The 18,844-nt window shown below is 39.2% G+C and overlaps 1 protein-coding gene across 1 annotated transcript in view; it reads left to right on the top strand.

Moving 5' to 3' along the window:
• The first annotated feature begins 1,415 nt into the window (after nucleotides 1-1,415).
• Nucleotides 1,416-18,844, top strand: part of LOC107566015 (E1A-binding protein p400-like) — a 51,919-nt gene continuing 34,490 nt past the window's right edge. Inside the window, exons 1-9 of the mRNA XM_016251368.1 lie at nucleotides 1,416-1,735; nucleotides 6,734-8,079; nucleotides 9,538-9,645; nucleotides 9,841-9,925; nucleotides 10,288-10,407; nucleotides 12,356-12,861; nucleotides 15,013-15,318; nucleotides 15,426-15,611; nucleotides 17,923-18,063. Coding sequence (XP_016106854.1) covers nucleotides 6,766-8,079; nucleotides 9,538-9,645; nucleotides 9,841-9,925; nucleotides 10,288-10,407; nucleotides 12,356-12,861; nucleotides 15,013-15,318; nucleotides 15,426-15,611; nucleotides 17,923-18,063 — 2,766 coding nt within the window. The 5' untranslated portion in view covers nucleotides 1,416-1,735; nucleotides 6,734-6,765. The remainder of the gene's footprint in view (nucleotides 1,736-6,733; nucleotides 8,080-9,537; nucleotides 9,646-9,840; nucleotides 9,926-10,287; nucleotides 10,408-12,355; nucleotides 12,862-15,012; nucleotides 15,319-15,425; nucleotides 15,612-17,922; nucleotides 18,064-18,844) is intronic.

Below are 18,844 nucleotides of genomic sequence, written 5' to 3'. Positions count from 1 at the left end.
ACAATTTGCTGGGATGACTTAGTCTTTGGTTTTTGTAGTGATTTGAGAGTGCCTTAAATGACCTAGCTTGTTTAATCACTCTGGACACTCTGAGACTTGCAATCTGTTATACTTCCAGCATTTTCATATCATATTCATTCATTACTTGCACTATTTTTGCATTTTCCAATGGCGATAACTCAAACTCTCTTTTTTTTTTAACCCTATCTGATAATAAGTTTCATATCAAGGTGTTTTTAAGGCATTTAGTCAGAATTGTGTGTGGTAGAATGGTTGTGATAGATGCACATGAACATTTTAAAATAACAGTGATGTTAAATTGAGGACAATTAAATATTTTGTATATGTTGTTGTTACAATATTTATGAAGTTTTCTGGTATTTTTGTCTTTTTATTTCCATTTTCAAAGCCAAAATCAAACATATGTGCAGAATGCGTGTGGTATGGGGGTGTGTAATTGAATAAATTTCACTTTCATATTTACTCTGTGTATGTTGATTCATTTCGAATTATATTACGTAAACTCTTGTCTTTAAACAGTAACTAGAGTCGTGGGGTCTAGAATTAACTCAAAATTAAGAAAATATTATTTCCTGGTCAATTATGCTGGAAATGTTCAAAAGATTTTATGTTGCCAAGTTTAAAAAAGCGTGTGTTTTAAGGCTAATTCATATGGTTAAAAATACACATAATTTCTACTAATATATTATATAATGCTTTATTATCAACAAGTAGCATGTACAGTGCCATATCTCACTATATAACAAAAACATTTCACATGCCTCAACAAGAAGGAACACGGAAAAAGAAAAGGAAAAAAAAGAGGGTATATAAACATCAGTTTACAGAGAAATACATATTATACATATATTTACATTTCCATAGGATATTACAATGCAAATTTTAATACAGAAAATATACTTTGCAGGTCAGCACCATTATTTATTATTATTGTTTTTTTTTTATATATATATTATGTGAAAATGTTAAAGGAGGAGCATATATTAATCGTTTTAATTGCTTTACAATTTTTCTACTAATATATTATATAATGCTTTATTATCAACAAGTAGCATGTACAGTGCCATATCTCACTATATAACAAAAACATTTCACATGCCTCAACAAGAAGGAACACGGAAAAAGAAAAGGAAAAAAAAGAGGGTATATAAACATCAGTTTACAGAGAAATACATATTATACATATATTTACATTTCCATAGGATATTACAATGCAAATTTTAATACAGAAAATATACTTTGCAGGTCAGCACCATTATTTATTATTATTGTTTTTTTTTTATATATATATTATGTGAAAATGTTAAAGGAGGAGCATATATTAATCGTTTTAATTGCTTTACAATTTTTCTACTAATATATAACTCCCAACCCATGCAAGTTAGTAACTCGTGCTGCAAGAAAACGAAGGGAAGCGAAGCCCACGGTAACCCCGCCCTCACACACACGTCACGCTTTCTTCTGTGACGGGATTGGGCAAGAGCCCGTCAGTCAAGGAAACGTCACGCTGTGAGTCAAGTGTTTCCGGGTATCCGGAGAAGAAAGAAAAAAAAATCAATCTCGCCATGTTTCACACAGAAATATCTGTCAAACGCTTATAACGGTTTTATTGAGCTTTGTGTTCGTGAGAGGGGAAACACGCAGGTGTTTTGTCGCGTAGACTCTGGAGATAGAGCTACAGTGGATGGTCGGAGCGCGGGACGGTGATTTTACAGTAAGTGGCGCGTGTTGATGTTTGTGTTTAGCAGGCGAGCTAATGCTCAGCGAGCGGAAACTCGAGCTTATTCTGCTCTGTATGTTCTACTCCACTGCATATACTTAAAGAATACACACGGGTATGTTAAACGTGTTCTCACTGGATAAGCTAGAGTGGGTGAGTTACTCACTATGTCAGTCAGCCTTAAGAGCAGAGAGGGCTTTGCTAGACGTAAACACCGTGCTGTCAATCCCACAGTGGGCATTATTCCTTGCTAAAATGTACCTATGGTAACTATAACCCCTCCCCCAAAATACTATAATTACTAGTGTAAAAAATAAATAATATGGGATCTGATTCAAACAGAGAAAGAATCTGTCACGGGTTTTTCTATTACTTTTTTTTTTTGACAGTGACAAAAAATATATACATTTAATGTAATAACAGCACCTGTAGTAATTGCAAATAGTTTTTGCCGAAGCTACGGTCACCATGGGGAACTTCTGTGAGAGGTGGAGTGGATGACAGTCGATAGCTAATCGATACAGTGTTAATTGTATTGAATGGTCAGGTCAAGTCAATTTAATTTGTATAGCGTTTTTCTCAGTGTACATTGTTTAATAGTAAATCAAATCATGATGTTAATGTTTAATATTTCCGTATCTTCATGCCATACAGTGGGTACCGAAAGTATTCAGACCCCCTTACATTTTTCACTCTTATATGTTTACCATCCAACCTGACAGAACTGGAGAGGCTCTGCAAGGAGGAATGGCAGAGGATTCCCAAATCCAGGTGTGAAAAACTTGTTGCCTCTTTCCCAAAAAGACTCATGGCTGTATTCGATCAAAAGGGTGCTTCTACTAAATACTGAGCAAAGGGTCTGAATATTTAGGACCATGTGATATTTCAGTTTTTCTTTTTTAATAAATCTGCAAAAATGTCAACAATTCTGTGTTTTTCTGTCAATATGGGGTGCTGTGTGTACATTAATGAGGAAAAAAATTTAACTTAAATGATTTTAGCAAATGGCTGCAATATAACAAAGAGTGAAAAATTTAAGGGGGTCTGAATACTTTCCGTACCCACTGTATAAACAATCAAGATAATATTTGCTATATTGTCAGTATACTGTATGTATAGATAGTTGTTTGTTTGCTTGTATGTATACTGAATGTATAGATATTTGTTTTATATTGATTTGTGAATATTGTAATGTTGTTTTAGATTAGAATATGTGGTGTGTGTGTGTGTGTGTGTGTATATATATATATATATATATATACACACACACAGTTTCTACATTCAAACCCTTGTCCTTGTAAATCGCCTTGGATGAGTGATAGATTTAGTAGATGAAAATAATTATTTTCAATAGCTGATACTGATATTTAGACATCAGGGTAATCAATATATAGACAAGAAATTGTTTACTATCTATTAATAAGGTCATTATATGAGGATGAAAATCTTATAAGGCTGGGTATCGATTCAGATGTCCCGATTCGATTCGATTTCCATTCGCAAGCTTTCGATTCGATTCTCGATTTTTTGATTACATTCAGTGTATATAGTTTTAATACAAATGCTATTGATATTTCAAAAAAATGAACAGTAAACATCAGTTTACAAATGGTGAATGAATAAAAAGAAATTAAGAACCACATGCCTGTATTTTTAAACCTATTCTTTTTTTGTATAGGGTCCTTTTTTAAACAATAATAGGGCCCTATAAAATGTTCTTATTTTTTCTGGTAATCAGATGAAGGCATAAAACATTAATTTAATTGATCCTAATCAAATGAAAATTAAACCCTTTTATTTTTTGGCAAACGACGTGCTGCACAACAGAGGTTTACTGTTAAAATTAAAAAGAAATCAGTTGTGATTATTCCTTTAAAAATAAAGATTTGTTCATATTTATTAGCAGTAGTAGCATTGTGTCTTAAGACTGCTAAATAGTAATATATTCTGTTTTCAGTTTCTTAACGTTAAACTAAACTTTTATTTTGATGTGTTGCCGTGAAGAAATTCCAGCTGCTGTGTGTGATATGACGGTAGTTTTCTCAAATGAAACGGTAAAATGCTAATGAAGTGACTCTCAGAGCAGCTGCAGATGACATTCGTGTTCATATCATCATATAGTGAGACGGCAGAAGCTGAAAACACCACGAGCGTCATCCGCGCTTTAGTATGTGTGTAGTAAACAAAACAGTGCACCGCACCATACGCCATTCATTAATTGCGGAAATCATGACGCCTTATGCGTGATATCAAATGCTTCCGCAGATTTATAGAATTACTATAGCGTTTCACCTGAGCATTGCGAATCACGCGTATGGCCATGATAAGTGCTGAATGAATGACAGGCTTTCTGTTGTAACATCGCGCAAGGTAAATAAGGGTGACATCTAGAGGAGAAGACTAATGATAAGATTCACGTTAATCAGATCTTGTTTTAAATTTGTGCTGAAATAAATACCGGAAAAGATTGATTCGCGGCTTTGTGAGAATCGATATCGAATCGACATCATTTAAAAAAACTATTAATCGAAAAATCTATTTTTTTTTTGCCCAGCTCTAAAATCTTAGAATTACCAATTATTGGTCTATTATAGGGATAGTTCTCCCAAAAATTTAATTCTGTCGTTACTCACACATCATGACTCGTGTCTTTCAACCTATATTAATTTTTGTGTTCTTCGAAATACAGTTCCACCAAACCTTTCATCCATCAAAAAGTTCATAAAGACATTGTACAAGTAATCCATATGAATCTGAAGAGAGACAATAACTTTATAATGATGAGCAGATCTACCTACGGCTTTTATTCACATATAAATATTGACCAACGCACATCAAAATTGGTAAACAGAAGCTCAAACAGGCTTGCATGACGTGAGAACAAACGTCATTGGTTATTGGGCATCAGGTAAGCATAGGGCTGCACGATTAATCGAATGCTATTCTCATGAGCATCTTGTCAGTAAAGCCGGTTCTGTGATTAGTAGTAAATCTCCAGCACGTGCTTTCAGATGGAGCAGCATTTACTACACAGAGCCGTAGTTCACTGACAAGCTATGCAAAATCGTGTTCATAATCACAGACGATTTTATCGCGCGATTATGAAATCGTTCGCGATAATGAAAGCTGTTTGCGTAGCTTGTCAGTGAACTATGGCTCTGTGTAGTAAATGCTGCTCCATCTGAAAGCAAGTGAAAATACCACATTTAATAACATGTTTTTACTCCAAACTCACTTCATAACATCAGTCGAGTGTTTGAAATAAATCCTTCTGTGAGATGATGTGGTTTCTTACACAGAATAAGTACTTACACAGAATAACATATTTCATAGTATTCTAAGCAGTGATAAAGGCTTATCACTTATAAGGCCTTAAAGGATTATAATAAAAAATTATAATAAAATGAACTCCGATAAACCATATATTGTTGTAGTCGTGTGTTTATTAGTCATGTTGAATTAATGAAAGCAGTTAAATCTTCTGTTTATTCAGCAACCGCTATAGGGATTTCCTTGGTTTCTTCTGCGAGGCGTATTTGGAATTTCAGCGTGAGAGCGCCCTCTTGCTTTCGGATGGAGATTTACTGCTGATCACAGAACCGTGCTTCACTGAAAGATACGCATGACAATCGCAACTTCTGCCTAATCGCGATTTATCGCTACGTCTGGGTATCGACTTTTTAGGCACCGACCGAATTGCCTCAATGCCATCGAGTATCGAAAAACGTCTTGTTGTTCGGTACCAAATTTCGATACCTAAGGGGTTAATCTCATCAGCGTCAGTGAGCCAATAAGCCTGCAGCACTTGCCGGTGTGTTCGACTAGAGGCGCTGCGCAGATCGATCATCCGAAAGCGCACAGAGCAGTCTGCTCTCTTTAGCTCTCGTGGTACTGTAATACCACCAGTATAGAGTAGCGCGGGAGTTGCGTGGAGTTCCGATCATATGCAGATGTCCGTTCATACTAACGTTACACGACCGAAAGCGCGTGTTATGTGACCATTCATGCAAACTGTAGCATCATGCTACATAAGACAATAAATAAGATTTATATTCCGCTTTTACTCAAAACTCACTTTAAACCACCATCGAGTGTTTGTAATAACTTTCGATTGCCGTCTAACAGGGCCGGATTTACGCCTTGCTCAAGACATCGAGCAAATAAATATAACAAATAATAGGGTAAAAAATGACAAACTATTTCCATGTCTTCCACCTTTTTTATGTACGTTAGGCTACGGAAATCACGTTTTCTTTCTCCCAGTCTCTCTCACAGACGCAGACACAGTGCAGACACGCAGAGACACGAACAGAAACTTCTTGTCAGCGCTGCACCGCAAATTTATTAGTAAAATAGTTTCGCAGCTGAAAAGCTACATGACATTTCTCAGTAGCGAGGTTCATGAAGGAGTTTAACCTAAAATGTTGGTTACATTTTGTTCCTTTGTGCAGTGGCTCAGGAGATGAGTCTTTGAGTTTGTATAAACATCAACAAGCTGAAAAATAAAACCAAAGTTTTTTTTTAAGATAATGTAATCTTGTTAAAATTGATTTCATAAAATTGGTATCGAAAAAAGTATCGTTCAGGAACCGGTATCGAAGTCAAGGTATCGATATCGAAAATTTTTGAACGATACCCAGCCCTATTTATCGCCTTTGCGATTTAATTTTGATTAATCGTGCAGCCCTAGGTAAGCACATTTGAGCTTCTGTTTACCATATTTAAAGAATGTTTTGGAGCAATTGACTTTCAGTGAAGGGACAGAGAGGGTTATTCAGGTTTGGAATTACGTAAGGGTAGGTAAATGATGGCAGAATATTCATTTTGTGTGAACTATTCCTTTAATTGGCCTGAGCAATATATTGGTCTGTCTCTACAAATTAGACTTTTTCCATGGTAAATCAGACTTTTTCCATGGTATGAATTTTGATATCTTTATCCAACCGAAATATATTTTTATGGTAGAAACATTGCACTGTTGTCTCCCCACAGAGTGTCTTTTAATACAATTGAAGTGGCACGCAATGCACCATGGAGGAGGCCCACCAAATGTGCAGAGGAACCTTCAGAGATCCAGGTCCTTCACTGGATCTGAGGCGGAAGACCAACAACCACAGCAGCCCCAAAAACAACAGCAACATCAGCAGCCCATGCCGGTTACCCAGCAACAGCCGGCAAATGCCAATCACCCCCAGTCACCGGTGACATCTTTTGCTCCGTCCGCCAGTCCCTCTGCACCACAGTCTCCCAATTATCAAATCATTATGAGTCGGAGTCCGGTCACAGGCCAGAATATGAACATCACTTTACAGAACGTGGGACCAATGGTTTCTGGGAACCAGCAAATTACCCTTGCCTCTCTTCCTCTCCAGAGCCCAGCATCCCCTGGCTTTCAGCACCAGACTCAGCAGTGGAGGTTCGAGTCCGGGTCTTCATCTTACGTGGTGACATCACCCTTGCCCCAGACAATGCAGCCTCAAAGTCCTACCCAGCACAGTCCGGTCCCCATACAGGCTGTGCCCAGGCCGAGCGCTCCTGGGTCGGCTCTAGGAGTGTGCGGTCAGAGCCCGACAAGGTTTGTGGAGGCAGGTATAATGGTTAGGCAAATCAACTTGGGCAGCCCTCCTGGAAGTAGTCATTTTGTGTACCAGGATGGAACAGGATTGGCTCAGCTGGCTTCCACAACAGCTGGAGCCGTTCAGCTAACCTCACCTGGGACACCAGGGGCTATCAGAGAGAGATGCCTGTCCCAGCCGCACTCTCAAACCGGGGGCACCATTCACCATTTGGGGCCGCAGAGCCCTGTTGCTGCAGGGGCTGCTCTCCCAACATTGGGCAGCCCTGGGCACATCACCACCTCCAATCTGCCTCCTCAGATCAGTAGCATCATCCAAGGCCAGTTAGCGCGTCCCATGATTTTTGAGAAGACCGCGCAAGGCGTTGTGGCCTCTTTTGGGGTCCCATCTGCAATCCCTCCATCCAGCCCATCCAGGAGCAACCCTCCCCAAGGCCTCGCCAACCAGTCCCTGACTCCCACCAGCATAAAGAAGATGCAGCCGAAGAAGCTGGAGGAGATTGCACCCTCAAATCCAGAAGTGGCACAGTTGAGAAAGCAGTGTCTGGAGCATCATGCAAAGAAGATGGAGAGTCTGAAGGAGGTGTTTAAGGAGTACCTGATTGAGCTCTTTTTCCTGCAGCATCTGCAAGGGAACATGATGGACTACCTTGCTTTCAAGAAAAAGCCTTGTGTGCCTCTCTTCACCTACCTGAGGCAAAATGATCTTGACCTTGAAGATGAAGAGGAGGAGGAAGAGCAGTCTGAGGTCATCAATGATGAGGTAAAAAAAAAAAGCGCTTGGCTCTTACCTACAATATATTTTCAATGATGGCAAAGTTAAATTTTTAACAGCCGTAATGGCAGTCTTCAGTGTCACATTTCTTATTATCAGTGTTGAAAACAGGTGTGCTGCTTCGTATTTTTGTGGAAACTGTGATACATTTTTTGAGGATTCTTTTGATAAATGTTTTTGAGGATTGATGTAGTGGTCGACCGATATGGGTTTTTTGGCTGCCGATGCCGATGCTGATATCTTGGAAAGCAGGGTGGCCGATGGCCGATATAATTGTATTTATTTTAATTAATATTTAAGAAATTTTAAATAATTTGAAAATGAATTAAAAAATAAATTTGTAAAATAAACGTATTTATACTTTAAATGTCAAAGTATTTTTCACAAATAAATAAATATTTAATAAAAATATAATTAAAAAGGAAGTAAACAGTGTAACCAACAGGGCACTCAGTAATCTGGGAAGTTTGTGTGCATTGGGATTTGGAATAATATTTTTTCAAATAAAGCCAAGGTAACACTCATTTTACATACAGCACACAGTGAAAATTACATGAATATGACAGTGGGCAAAAGCATGAAGCACAGCATAATTAGAAATCATGAGTTTTAAGTTTGTCGATGGCGTGTCTCCAGTGAAGCTGAACTCTCCTCCTGTCTGCATTCAATTTGCACGGACCAACCGTCATGCAGAAAACACGCGATCATGCAGGATACAAATGCACACTTCACAAGATCTCACAGCTGGATCCAACTAAGTTTGCAAGATTTTTTTTAATTAAATGTTCATTAGTCATTCAAAGATTTGTTTAAATGATATAAATGCGTATTTGCTGAATGCTGACGTCAAACGAGAAAGTATTATAATATTTGCCTTTCTATAACTAATAATATAAAAGCAATCATTATATATCATATACTTTTTTGTATACATTTTAATTCCTTTGTTTAACAGTTCTTTCTGATTATTAGACAGATTTTAGACAGAACTGTTAACGACGACAGCGAACAAGGAGAATGTGAAAACTGTGTGCGCAGGCAGCGCCTTCAAAATAAAAGTCCTGCCTCGAACTCATCGGCTAAACAGAAAAACTTATCAGCCGATGCCGATATTTGAAAAATGCCGATATATCGGCCTTGGTGATATATAGGTCGACTACTAGATTGATGAGTAGAAAGTTCAAAAAAATTGCATTTATTTGAAATATAAATCTTTCACATTAAAAAAAAGCTTATTTATTCAGAAATTAATATATTTTAAATAAATTAATAATAGTATATTTATAATAATAAACGAATCCAGATTATAAAAATTATCATCATGTCTTTGTGACCCACAAAACAACTTTTCTTTGTTGGGAGCTCTTGGTCTCTTTTTCATTTGGAAATATCAAGATATTTTCTGTGGCTTTGTATCTCTCATCTGTTTCTATGACAACCTCTCAGGTGAAAGTAGTGACTGGAAAGGATGGACAGACGGTGACTCCTGTTGCTATAGCTACACAACTCCCACCCAACGTGTCTGCAGCGTTCTCTGCTCAGCAGCAGTTCCAGGTGATGGAGGCTTCCTTACTAGGAACGTGAAGGAGGAAAAATTTTTTAACATTCAGTATGATAGCGCTTTCATTATGTGTTTTGACAGAATTGTGACATTAGACGTAATCAGGCAAGATTTTAGTTAAGGTGAGCAGTACAGTTTGTGCTCTGTGTGAATGAGATTCTCACTTTGGATTGTTTTCCATCTCATAGACCCATGCCGGGGTGGCAGGTGGCAGCATCTCTAACTCTGTGGACATGGAGGCTTTCAAGCGGCAGCAGGCCATGGCACAAGCAGGTAGGGCGACGTCGACAAAGGGCAAAGGTGGAAGCCTGTTTTGTTTTCATTTGCTTCTTTATTCCCCCTTTTTGTTTTCTACTTTTCTGTTTGCTATTCTTCCTTTTTTTCCCTCTCCTTCCAATTCGCTTCTGCTTACTCAGTATTCCAGCATCTTTTCCCAGCTCTGTGTTTGAAGCCTGTAATCCAGCTTCGGAGCTTCCCAACAGCTACCTGCTGGTGTGCAAACATCATTGCCATGTGCCAAGTGTTTTTTCTCCTTCTTTTGTTTTTTCCTGTTCTATATCTCATTTTTTGGGAGGGAGTTTTTTTTTTATTTATTTTTTTTGCGTTTTGAGGGTATTGTGTGTTTTGCATCCCAGATCAGGCTAAGAGGTCCCGGATGGAAGTGGGTCGGCATGGGATGATATTCCAGCACCCCGCTGTAACTCCTTTAGGATCTCCCGGCATTCCCCTCCAGCAGCTCATGCCTACAGCGCAAGGTAGGAGCGTCGTTGCGTCTCGGGACAGATCCACTCTTGTGACTGTTATTCAGTGCTGCTGGAGGTCAGGGTTCATTCCAGAGTTCCCAAAGTTGATCCCACCTTTTTTCCAAGCATCATCTTCCAGTTGTTGATCCACTTATTGGGACTCCATTCAGACTTAGCCCTCATTTAAAATCTTTCTCAAACCATCAGAGGGACAGCTGGGCAGAAGATACAGCTGAAGATCAGTTTGGAAGACATCACATTTTTTCATTTATGATTTGCCCATTAGTTCCTTGAGCCATTCACCTCATCCGTTTACGTTCTTCTTTGCCATAATGGCATCTCTGATTCCATCCAGGGCTCATCGGATGATGCGCCCCAAACTGTCTACTGGGATGTCCGATTTAACATAGAGCTTGTTTTGCGTTTAGTTCTGCGGTTTATAGTTGACATCTCCTCTCCTGATCCTGCAGAGCTCCTCCTTCACTTCCCTAAATTTACTGTATTGCCTACTTGGAACCTAAATGCACTTTCAGTCTTGGTTCCCTTCATGTAGAGAGTTATTTTCATTTCTCTTTATCGTCACCATATTTTCAGTTCCCATCTTCATCTTCGGTTTCCATAACATTCCTTCATGACCTGATGGTGCAAAAAGTGACGCTCAGGAAAGGTCTTATAAACAAGCAGGTTAATCTCAGAAAGCTTCGGAGTTGACAAATTGACGTATTTGGTAATTTAGCTCATGATGAAATGCTAAAAGAGGGAGATACTTAGTGTTTACAGCTGGGCTTTACATTCTTCTGTGCTAAACTTCCATTGCCATTCCTCTGCTATACCCTTTGCTTTGTTGTGTGGCTTGAGTATTAATGCAGATGTTCCAAACCTTATCTGCTTTATGCATGTTCATGAAGTGTGTTAGTGCTTCAGTTGTGTCCTTTACCTTTCTGTGCCTTTTTTTTTCTTTTGAGTTCTTCTCCTGTTTTTGTTTTATTTTGTTTTCTTGATTTGTTTCTTTTTATATCTAGTCTTTTCCACTTATGGTTAGTTCAATGGTAATGCATGATTACTTCGTTCTTCATAGTAGTATTCTTAAGCATTGAACGAAATATTTTGATTTTCACATTTACGAGTTCTAATTTTCATTCATTAGAACATGTAAATCTTCCTTGATTTTTGTTATGTAGTCATTGTGACATGAATAGTAGTTTTCATTAATATTCCCTTTTCTCCAGCATTGTGTAGCACATTGCTGGTGATTCATAACATCATACCCATAAAATCAAAAGAAGTTTAGTTGAAATACACAAATGGGTAAAATCATGTTTAAGTTCTACTGCACCCTACAATCATAATAGATTTCTAGATCCATAAAAGTTGCAACACTAATTTCATGACAATGAAACATCTTAATTACTGTACTGTATTACAGTGATTTATTTAAAATTTTGTAATTGTTTTTTTATATAAAAATCAACAAATTGCAGGCAATTTAACATTTTACATCAACAAAAAATGTGTAAATATTTTTAAATGTTAAAAGGAAAATTACATAATATTATGTAAATTATCTTATTTAATAATAATTATAAAATAAATCATAAATATTATCTAACATTAAGGAAATGTGAATTGGAGTGAAATGTTCTTAATTGTTATATAATATTTCAGTTAAATTAATAATAATACTAATCTTTGTATTTTTCAAGTATTATTTCGTATGTCTTCTAATTTTCTAATTTGCGGGTGAACTATGACTCAGACATGTTCTTTTCACTTTATATTTAAAAACAATTAAAATGACTTTAGGTATCAAATTTTATATAAAGTGTCAAATACAACATTTTGAATTTTCAGTATGGGCTTTCGAGGTGTTTATAAAGAAATATTTACCACAAAAAAAAAAAGGTCCAGAGAACGCTGTAATTTTGGTTGAAATGCAGTCAGTAAACAGACATGAGGTAAAACAACATATCGTGTTTCCAATTCTTCATTTTCTCCTTCTATGGAACTCTTCCTTGCCCTCCATATCCCTCTATCTTTCTCTCTTCTCTTTCCTCTCTCTGCTCTGTTTCCTTCATCTTGCCCCCCATAACAGGAGGCATGCCCCCAACCCCACAAACAGTCCAGATTGGTGGGCACAAACAGAACCAGCAGCAGTATGACCCGTCCAAAGGTCCCCCTGTCCAGAATGCCGCCAGCCTCCACACGCCACCCCCACAGCTTCCAGGCCGCCTCCCCCAGGGTGGGCTCCCTATGGCTGGCCTGCCTCTCTCCCTGTCCCAGGGCCAGGCCATGGTGGTGGATCAGCAGGCCCTGGTGGCTGGTGGTCAGCTCCAGGTGAAGGTGCAGGGTGCCGGGGCCGTGCTGGCTCCAGTCAACCCACATGCGCAGCTGCAGTCACAGCTTCAGCAGATGCCGTCAGGGCTCCACCTACAGATGCAGCAGTCGGTCATGCAGCCTGGACAGGCAGTGAGTATGCTAAAAGACATTTAGGACATTTAGTGCCACAGAAACCTCACTAACCACATTGAAAAGTTTGTCTTCCTTGTTTAAAAAAGCTTGTTCTGCTTACGATGGTAGTAATAAGTATGTGAGCACATTTCTGATTGCCACTCTAGCCTTTGGACTATCTTAGACAATCTTAAACAATCAAAGCATGTTTTCCATGTTTTCACTAAATTAAAAAGAAGGAAAAAACACATTTAGCAAAATTGCCACACAGACAATTCCAAGAATATTTTTGAGGGATAATGCAAAGACTTGAATCAACTGGACAAGTCATCATATTTTCACTTGAATTGACTTGTTTTTTTTGTCTTTTTTCACTGAGGAAAATGTAAAACATTTATTTTTGTGACGTTATATTTTAAAGGTTTATTATAAGTAAAATACAGTCAAAATATAAAATCTTAAATGATCAGAGCATTTTTTTTCCAAACTTTTCACTAAATTAAAAAGGAAATATTTTATTTTGCCAAATTATTTATATACTCTACAGCAAGAATGCACAGAACTTAACAACATTTCCCTATTCATATTTTTACCAAAACATTTTGTACATACATAAATGCTACACAGAAACTTCCAAGAACATTTTTGAGGGATGATGCAAATGAAATAGAGCCTGACTGATATATCGTTTAGCCGATATTATCGGCCGATATGAGCCTGTCGCCGATATATCGGTATCGGCAAATATGCCGCCGATATGAATTTTTTTTTTACAGAGCATATAACGCAGATAAAATGCTTGAAATGGTGTAATTACTTAGTTTGTCCAGCTGAGTACGCTCCATTGTTTGCTACTGGTGACATGGATGAAATGCTTTAAAGCTTAAGTCTATGGAAAACCATTGAAACTTTGAACTGCCATATCTCCGTAACGCACCAAATTCGGGGATCCCTGCAGCTCGAGGAACCCTCTCGAACGCAAATCGAGTGTACGTCTCGAGGCCCTCTTTTGAATGAGACCACCCCCGCGTCGATAGCCCCCGGGGTTCGGGAGTTATGGGCGGTTAAATTCGTGGTCCGGCGCCGACTGATCTAGCAATCCCGTGGGGCGGCGTTCGAGAGGGCTCCTTGAGCTGAAGGGATCCCCCGAATTTGGTGGAGATCCTCCGGCGCGTTCGCGAGATAGTGACACCAGCCAGCACTTTCACTTCAGTAAGGAGGTCTCTTGTTCAGGCAGCAGCATTCAAGCGTCGACCATAAGTGCCCCGCGAAGTGGACTTCACATGATATTCCTCCATGATTCCAGTTCCAAGGGAACGTACACGTTGCATTCAAAGGGCATTAAAGTGCGCGAGATGTGAATTTATATATATTTACAGAGGTAAATTGTCACACTTCACACTTCTCTAGTAAGTTCCGTCTGTGTGTGAAGACAGTAGTGCAAATCCGTGAATTAATGTTCCAAAGTGAAATAAACTTCAACGGAATAAAGTTGAATGTAATTGAATTGAATTAAAGTTAACTTTACTGTTCAGTGCACTGATGTCAGACTCATTTTGAATAAAGTTTATTGATAAATTATTAAAAGCCCTGCCTCCATCATTACATATCTTTGGCACGTTATTATAAGTGTTTGATCATTGCAAAAAATGTGTTAATGTATATATATATTCTGTTTATGTATATACTGTATTCTATATATAGTACCAGTCAAATGTTTGGACACACGAATGGGAAAGTGTCCAAACTTTTGACTTGTACTGTACTATATTATACACAAAGTATATCGGCAGATATATCGATATCGGCCTTTTTTTTTTACTCCCAAATATCGGTATCGGCCCCAAAAAACCCATAACGGTCGGGCTCTGAAATGAACAGTTGCAATTTGAAATAATTTATGAAAAATTAATCAAACTCTAAAGCCATTTTTGCTGCTGATGTTTTAATCAGATAAATTAAAACATCTGCTGCATAGAAAAAAATCATACAATATGTCTGATGAGACTCTCTTAATAGGCAAATAAAAAGTGCAATAAAGTCATCACAATATTCAATTTTATATCAACAGCAAAATCATTATGACTATATCATGAATGTTCAATATATAGCACAGGCCTATTTACAACAGTAGATTTTGTTGCAGTTAATCCTTTCTCTCTTTTTCAGACTGTGGCACTTGTGCGTCCTGGATCAGATTCCTCCCAACCTGCCCAGCGTTTGATGTCCAACTCTCTCTCCAACCCTGCCATGTCTCCTGCTCTTTTAACATCCCTGTCCTCTCTCCCCTCCTCACACCCTTCTGCCCCGGTCCGCACCAGCAGTACTGGCCCCAGCCTCTCTCCTGCTGCCCAGTCCAAACTTGCTGTCACGAATGGCACCACCGGGCTGAAAATGTCCAATCTGGGTCAGAGTCCAGTTGGGCAGAACTCACAGGAATGCTCTCAGGACAAGCAAGCAGAACAAGCCAAGCTGGTGAGAATTCTCAGAATAAGATCTTTTTTAGTATGCATTAAAGTAGCACATTTTGTAGTATATGCTGCCTATAATGTCTGACACAAGATTGTAACGTGTCTTTGTAGGAGAGTCATGTGCACCAACGCATTGCAGAGCTCCGTAAAGAGGGCCAGTGGTCAGCCAGCCGCTTACCCAAGCTGCAGGAGGCCTGCAGGCCCAAATCCCAGTGGGACTACCTGCTGGAGGAGATGCAGTGGATGGCTGCTGACTTTGCCCAGGAAAGGCGCTGGAAGATGGCTGCTGCCAAGAAGGTGGGAAGAAACACACTCAGTCTAGATATATCGTTTAGCCGATATTATCGGCCGATATGAGCCTGTCGCCGATATATCGGTATCGGCAAATATGCCGCCGATATGAATTTTTTTTTTACAGAGCATATAACGCAGATAAAATGCTTGAAATGGTGTAATTACTTAGTTTGTCCAGCTGAGTACGCTCCATTGTTTGCTACTGGCGACATGGATGAAATGCTTTAAAGCTTAAGTCTATGGAAAACCATTGAAACTTTGAACTGCCATATCTCCGTAACGCACCAAATTCGGGGAGCTCGAGGAATCGAGGAACCCTCTCGAACGCAAATCGAGTGTACGTCTCGAGGCCCTCTTTTGAATGAGACCACCCCCGCGTCGATAGCCCCCGGGGTTCGGGAGTTATGGGCGGTTAAATTCGTGGTCCGGCGCCGACTGATCTAGCAATCCCGTGGGGCGGCGTTCGAGAGGGCTCCTTGAGCTGAAGGGATCCCCCGAATTTGGTGGAGATCCTCCGGCGCGTTCGCGAGATAGTGACACCAGCCAGCACTTTCACTTCAGTAAGGAGGTCTCTTGTTCAGGCAGCAGCATTCAAGCGTCGACCATAAGTGCCCCGCGAAGTGGACTTCACATGATATTCCTCCATGATTCCAGTTCCAAGGGAACGTACACGTTGCATTCAAAGGGCATTAAAGTGCGCGAGATGTGAATTTATATTTATTTACAGAGGTAAATTGTCACACTTCACACTTCTCTAGTAAGTTCCGTCTGTGTGTGAAGACAGTAGTGCAAATCCGTGAATTAATGTTCCAAAGTGAAATAAACTTCAACGGAATAAAGTTGAATGTAATTGAATTGAATTAAAGTTAACTTTACTGTTCAGTGCACTGATGTCAGACTCATTTTGAATAAAGTTTATTGATAAATTATTAAAAGCCCTGCCTCCATCATTACATATCTTTGGCACGTTATTATAAGTGTTTGATCATTGCAAAAAATGTGTTAATGTATATATATATTCTGTTTATGTATATACTGTATTCTATATATAGTACCAGTCAAATGTTTGGACACACGAATGGGAAAGTGTCCAAACTTTTGACTTGTACTGTACTATATTATACACAAAGTATATCGGCAGATATATCGATATCGGCCTTTTTTTTTTACTCCCAAATATCGGTATCGGCCCCAAAAAACCCATAACGGTCGGGCTCTGAAATGAACAGTTGCAATTTGAAATAATTTATGAAAAATTAATCAAACTCTAAAGCCATTTTTGCTGCTGATGTTTTAATCAGATAAATTAAAACATCTGCTGCATAGAAAAAAATCATACAATATGTCTGATGAGACTCTCTTAATAGGCAAATAAAAAGTGCAATAAAGTCATCACAATATTCAATTTTATATCAACAGCAAAATCATTATGACTATATCATGAATGTTCAATATATAGCACAGGCCTATTTACAACAGTAGATTTTGTTGCAGTTAATCCTTTCTCTCTTTTTCAGACTGTGGCACTTGTGCGTCCTGGATCAGATTCCTCCCAACCTGCCCAGCGTTTGATGTCCAACTCTCTCTCCAACCCTGCCATGTCTCCTGCTCTTTTAACATCCCTGTCCTCTCTCCCCTCCTCACACCCTTCTGCCCCGGTCCGCACCAGCAGTACTGGCCCCAGCCTCTCTCCTGCTGCCCAGTCCAAACTTGCTGTCACGAATGGCACCACCGGGCTGAAAATGTCCAATCTGGGTCAGAGTCCAGTTGGGCAGAACTCACAGGAATGCTCTCAGGACAAGCAAGCAGAACAAGCCAAGCTGGTGAGAATTCTCAGAATAAGATCTTTTTTAGTATGCATTAAAGTAGCACATTTTGTAGTATATGCTGCCTATAATGTCTGACACAAGATTGTAACGTGTCTTTGTAGGAGAGTCATGTGCACCAACGCATTGCAGAGCTCCGTAAAGAGGGCCAGTGGTCAGCCAGCCGCTTACCCAAGCTGCAGGAGGCCTGCAGGCCCAAATCCCAGTGGGACTACCTGCTGGAGGAGATGCAGTGGATGGCTGCTGACTTTGCCCAGGAAAGGCGCTGGAAGATGGCTGCTGCCAAGAAGGTGGGAAGAAACACACTCAGTCTATGATATTAGAAATTTCTCAGGCAGTATTAACACAGCCGATTGTATGTTTATCTGATGTAGAGGTCGGATGTAACCTCAATGTATTTGGCCACATGTTCTGGTGCCAGTGACCATTCATTATGGAGCAGGCTAAAATTCAACTTTGATTTAAAGTTAAACAATCTCTCTCTTTAGCTTGTGCGCACATGTGCGCGTTACCATGTTGAAAAGAAGAAGATGGAGGAACGTGAGAAGAGGGAGGAGGAGATGAGGCTGCGGCACATTGCCAGCACCATCGCCCGTGGGGTTGACTATTTCTGGTCAAATATTGAACAGGTACATTTACATACCATTTATACCAGTGTTAAATTAGTATTATAATAGTATTTATTAGGGCTGTGTATCACCAGCAAAGTCACGATACGATACGTATCACGATACAGAGGCCACGATATGATATGCATCACGATACATGACTGCGCTAAATTTCACCTCAGCAGAATTTAGAAAACAGCTGTTTATTAAACACTGCTTACTATAGTGCCATTTCTAACTATTGGCAGAGCAGGCAGTTGACCTCTGCATTATGAAGGGCCTCCATAACTGTACCACAGTACAAGATAGGTAATGGCATATGTTTCATGTTTACATTGTGCACTCCCCACCAGGTACAATATTCTGATTGTTTGCATCTTGTTTTTAAGCCCATAAATAATAATGTACTTGTTCTAATAAATTTGTATTGTGATGTATTCATTCTAATATGTCTAAAAAATAATTTACATTGCTGGTAGGTTATCATTGCACAAATTAACACTCTCTCTACAATAAAAAAAAAAAATGAGAAGAGTTCTAAACTAACGCGCTGTCTTCACTGTATCTAACGCACACACGTTTAAGGCTGATTTATGGCTGATTTATACTCGAGCGTCAGCAAGTTCGCTTTGAGTGCGTGCAACGTCGTTTCGCGTGACGGTGTGCACAACATTTTTTGTCACTTTCCGCGCAGCTCCGCTTCCGAAGATGCACGAGTTCAAATCGACTCTAGCCGAACATGCACGTCTGTGCCAGCATTTGTGTGAAACAAGCGCAGTTTGATGTTAAGTTCAGTCACACA

Source organism: Sinocyclocheilus grahami, unplaced genomic scaffold, assembly GCF_001515645.1.
Source record: "Sinocyclocheilus grahami isolate Dianchi unplaced genomic scaffold, SAMN03320097.WGS_v1.1 scaffold1041.1, whole genome shotgun sequence".
Lineage (NCBI taxonomy): Eukaryota > Metazoa > Chordata > Actinopteri > Cypriniformes > Cyprinidae > Sinocyclocheilus > Sinocyclocheilus grahami.
Note: the sequence above shows the minus strand (reverse complement) of the source record. Positions and strands in the feature narration are given on the sequence as shown.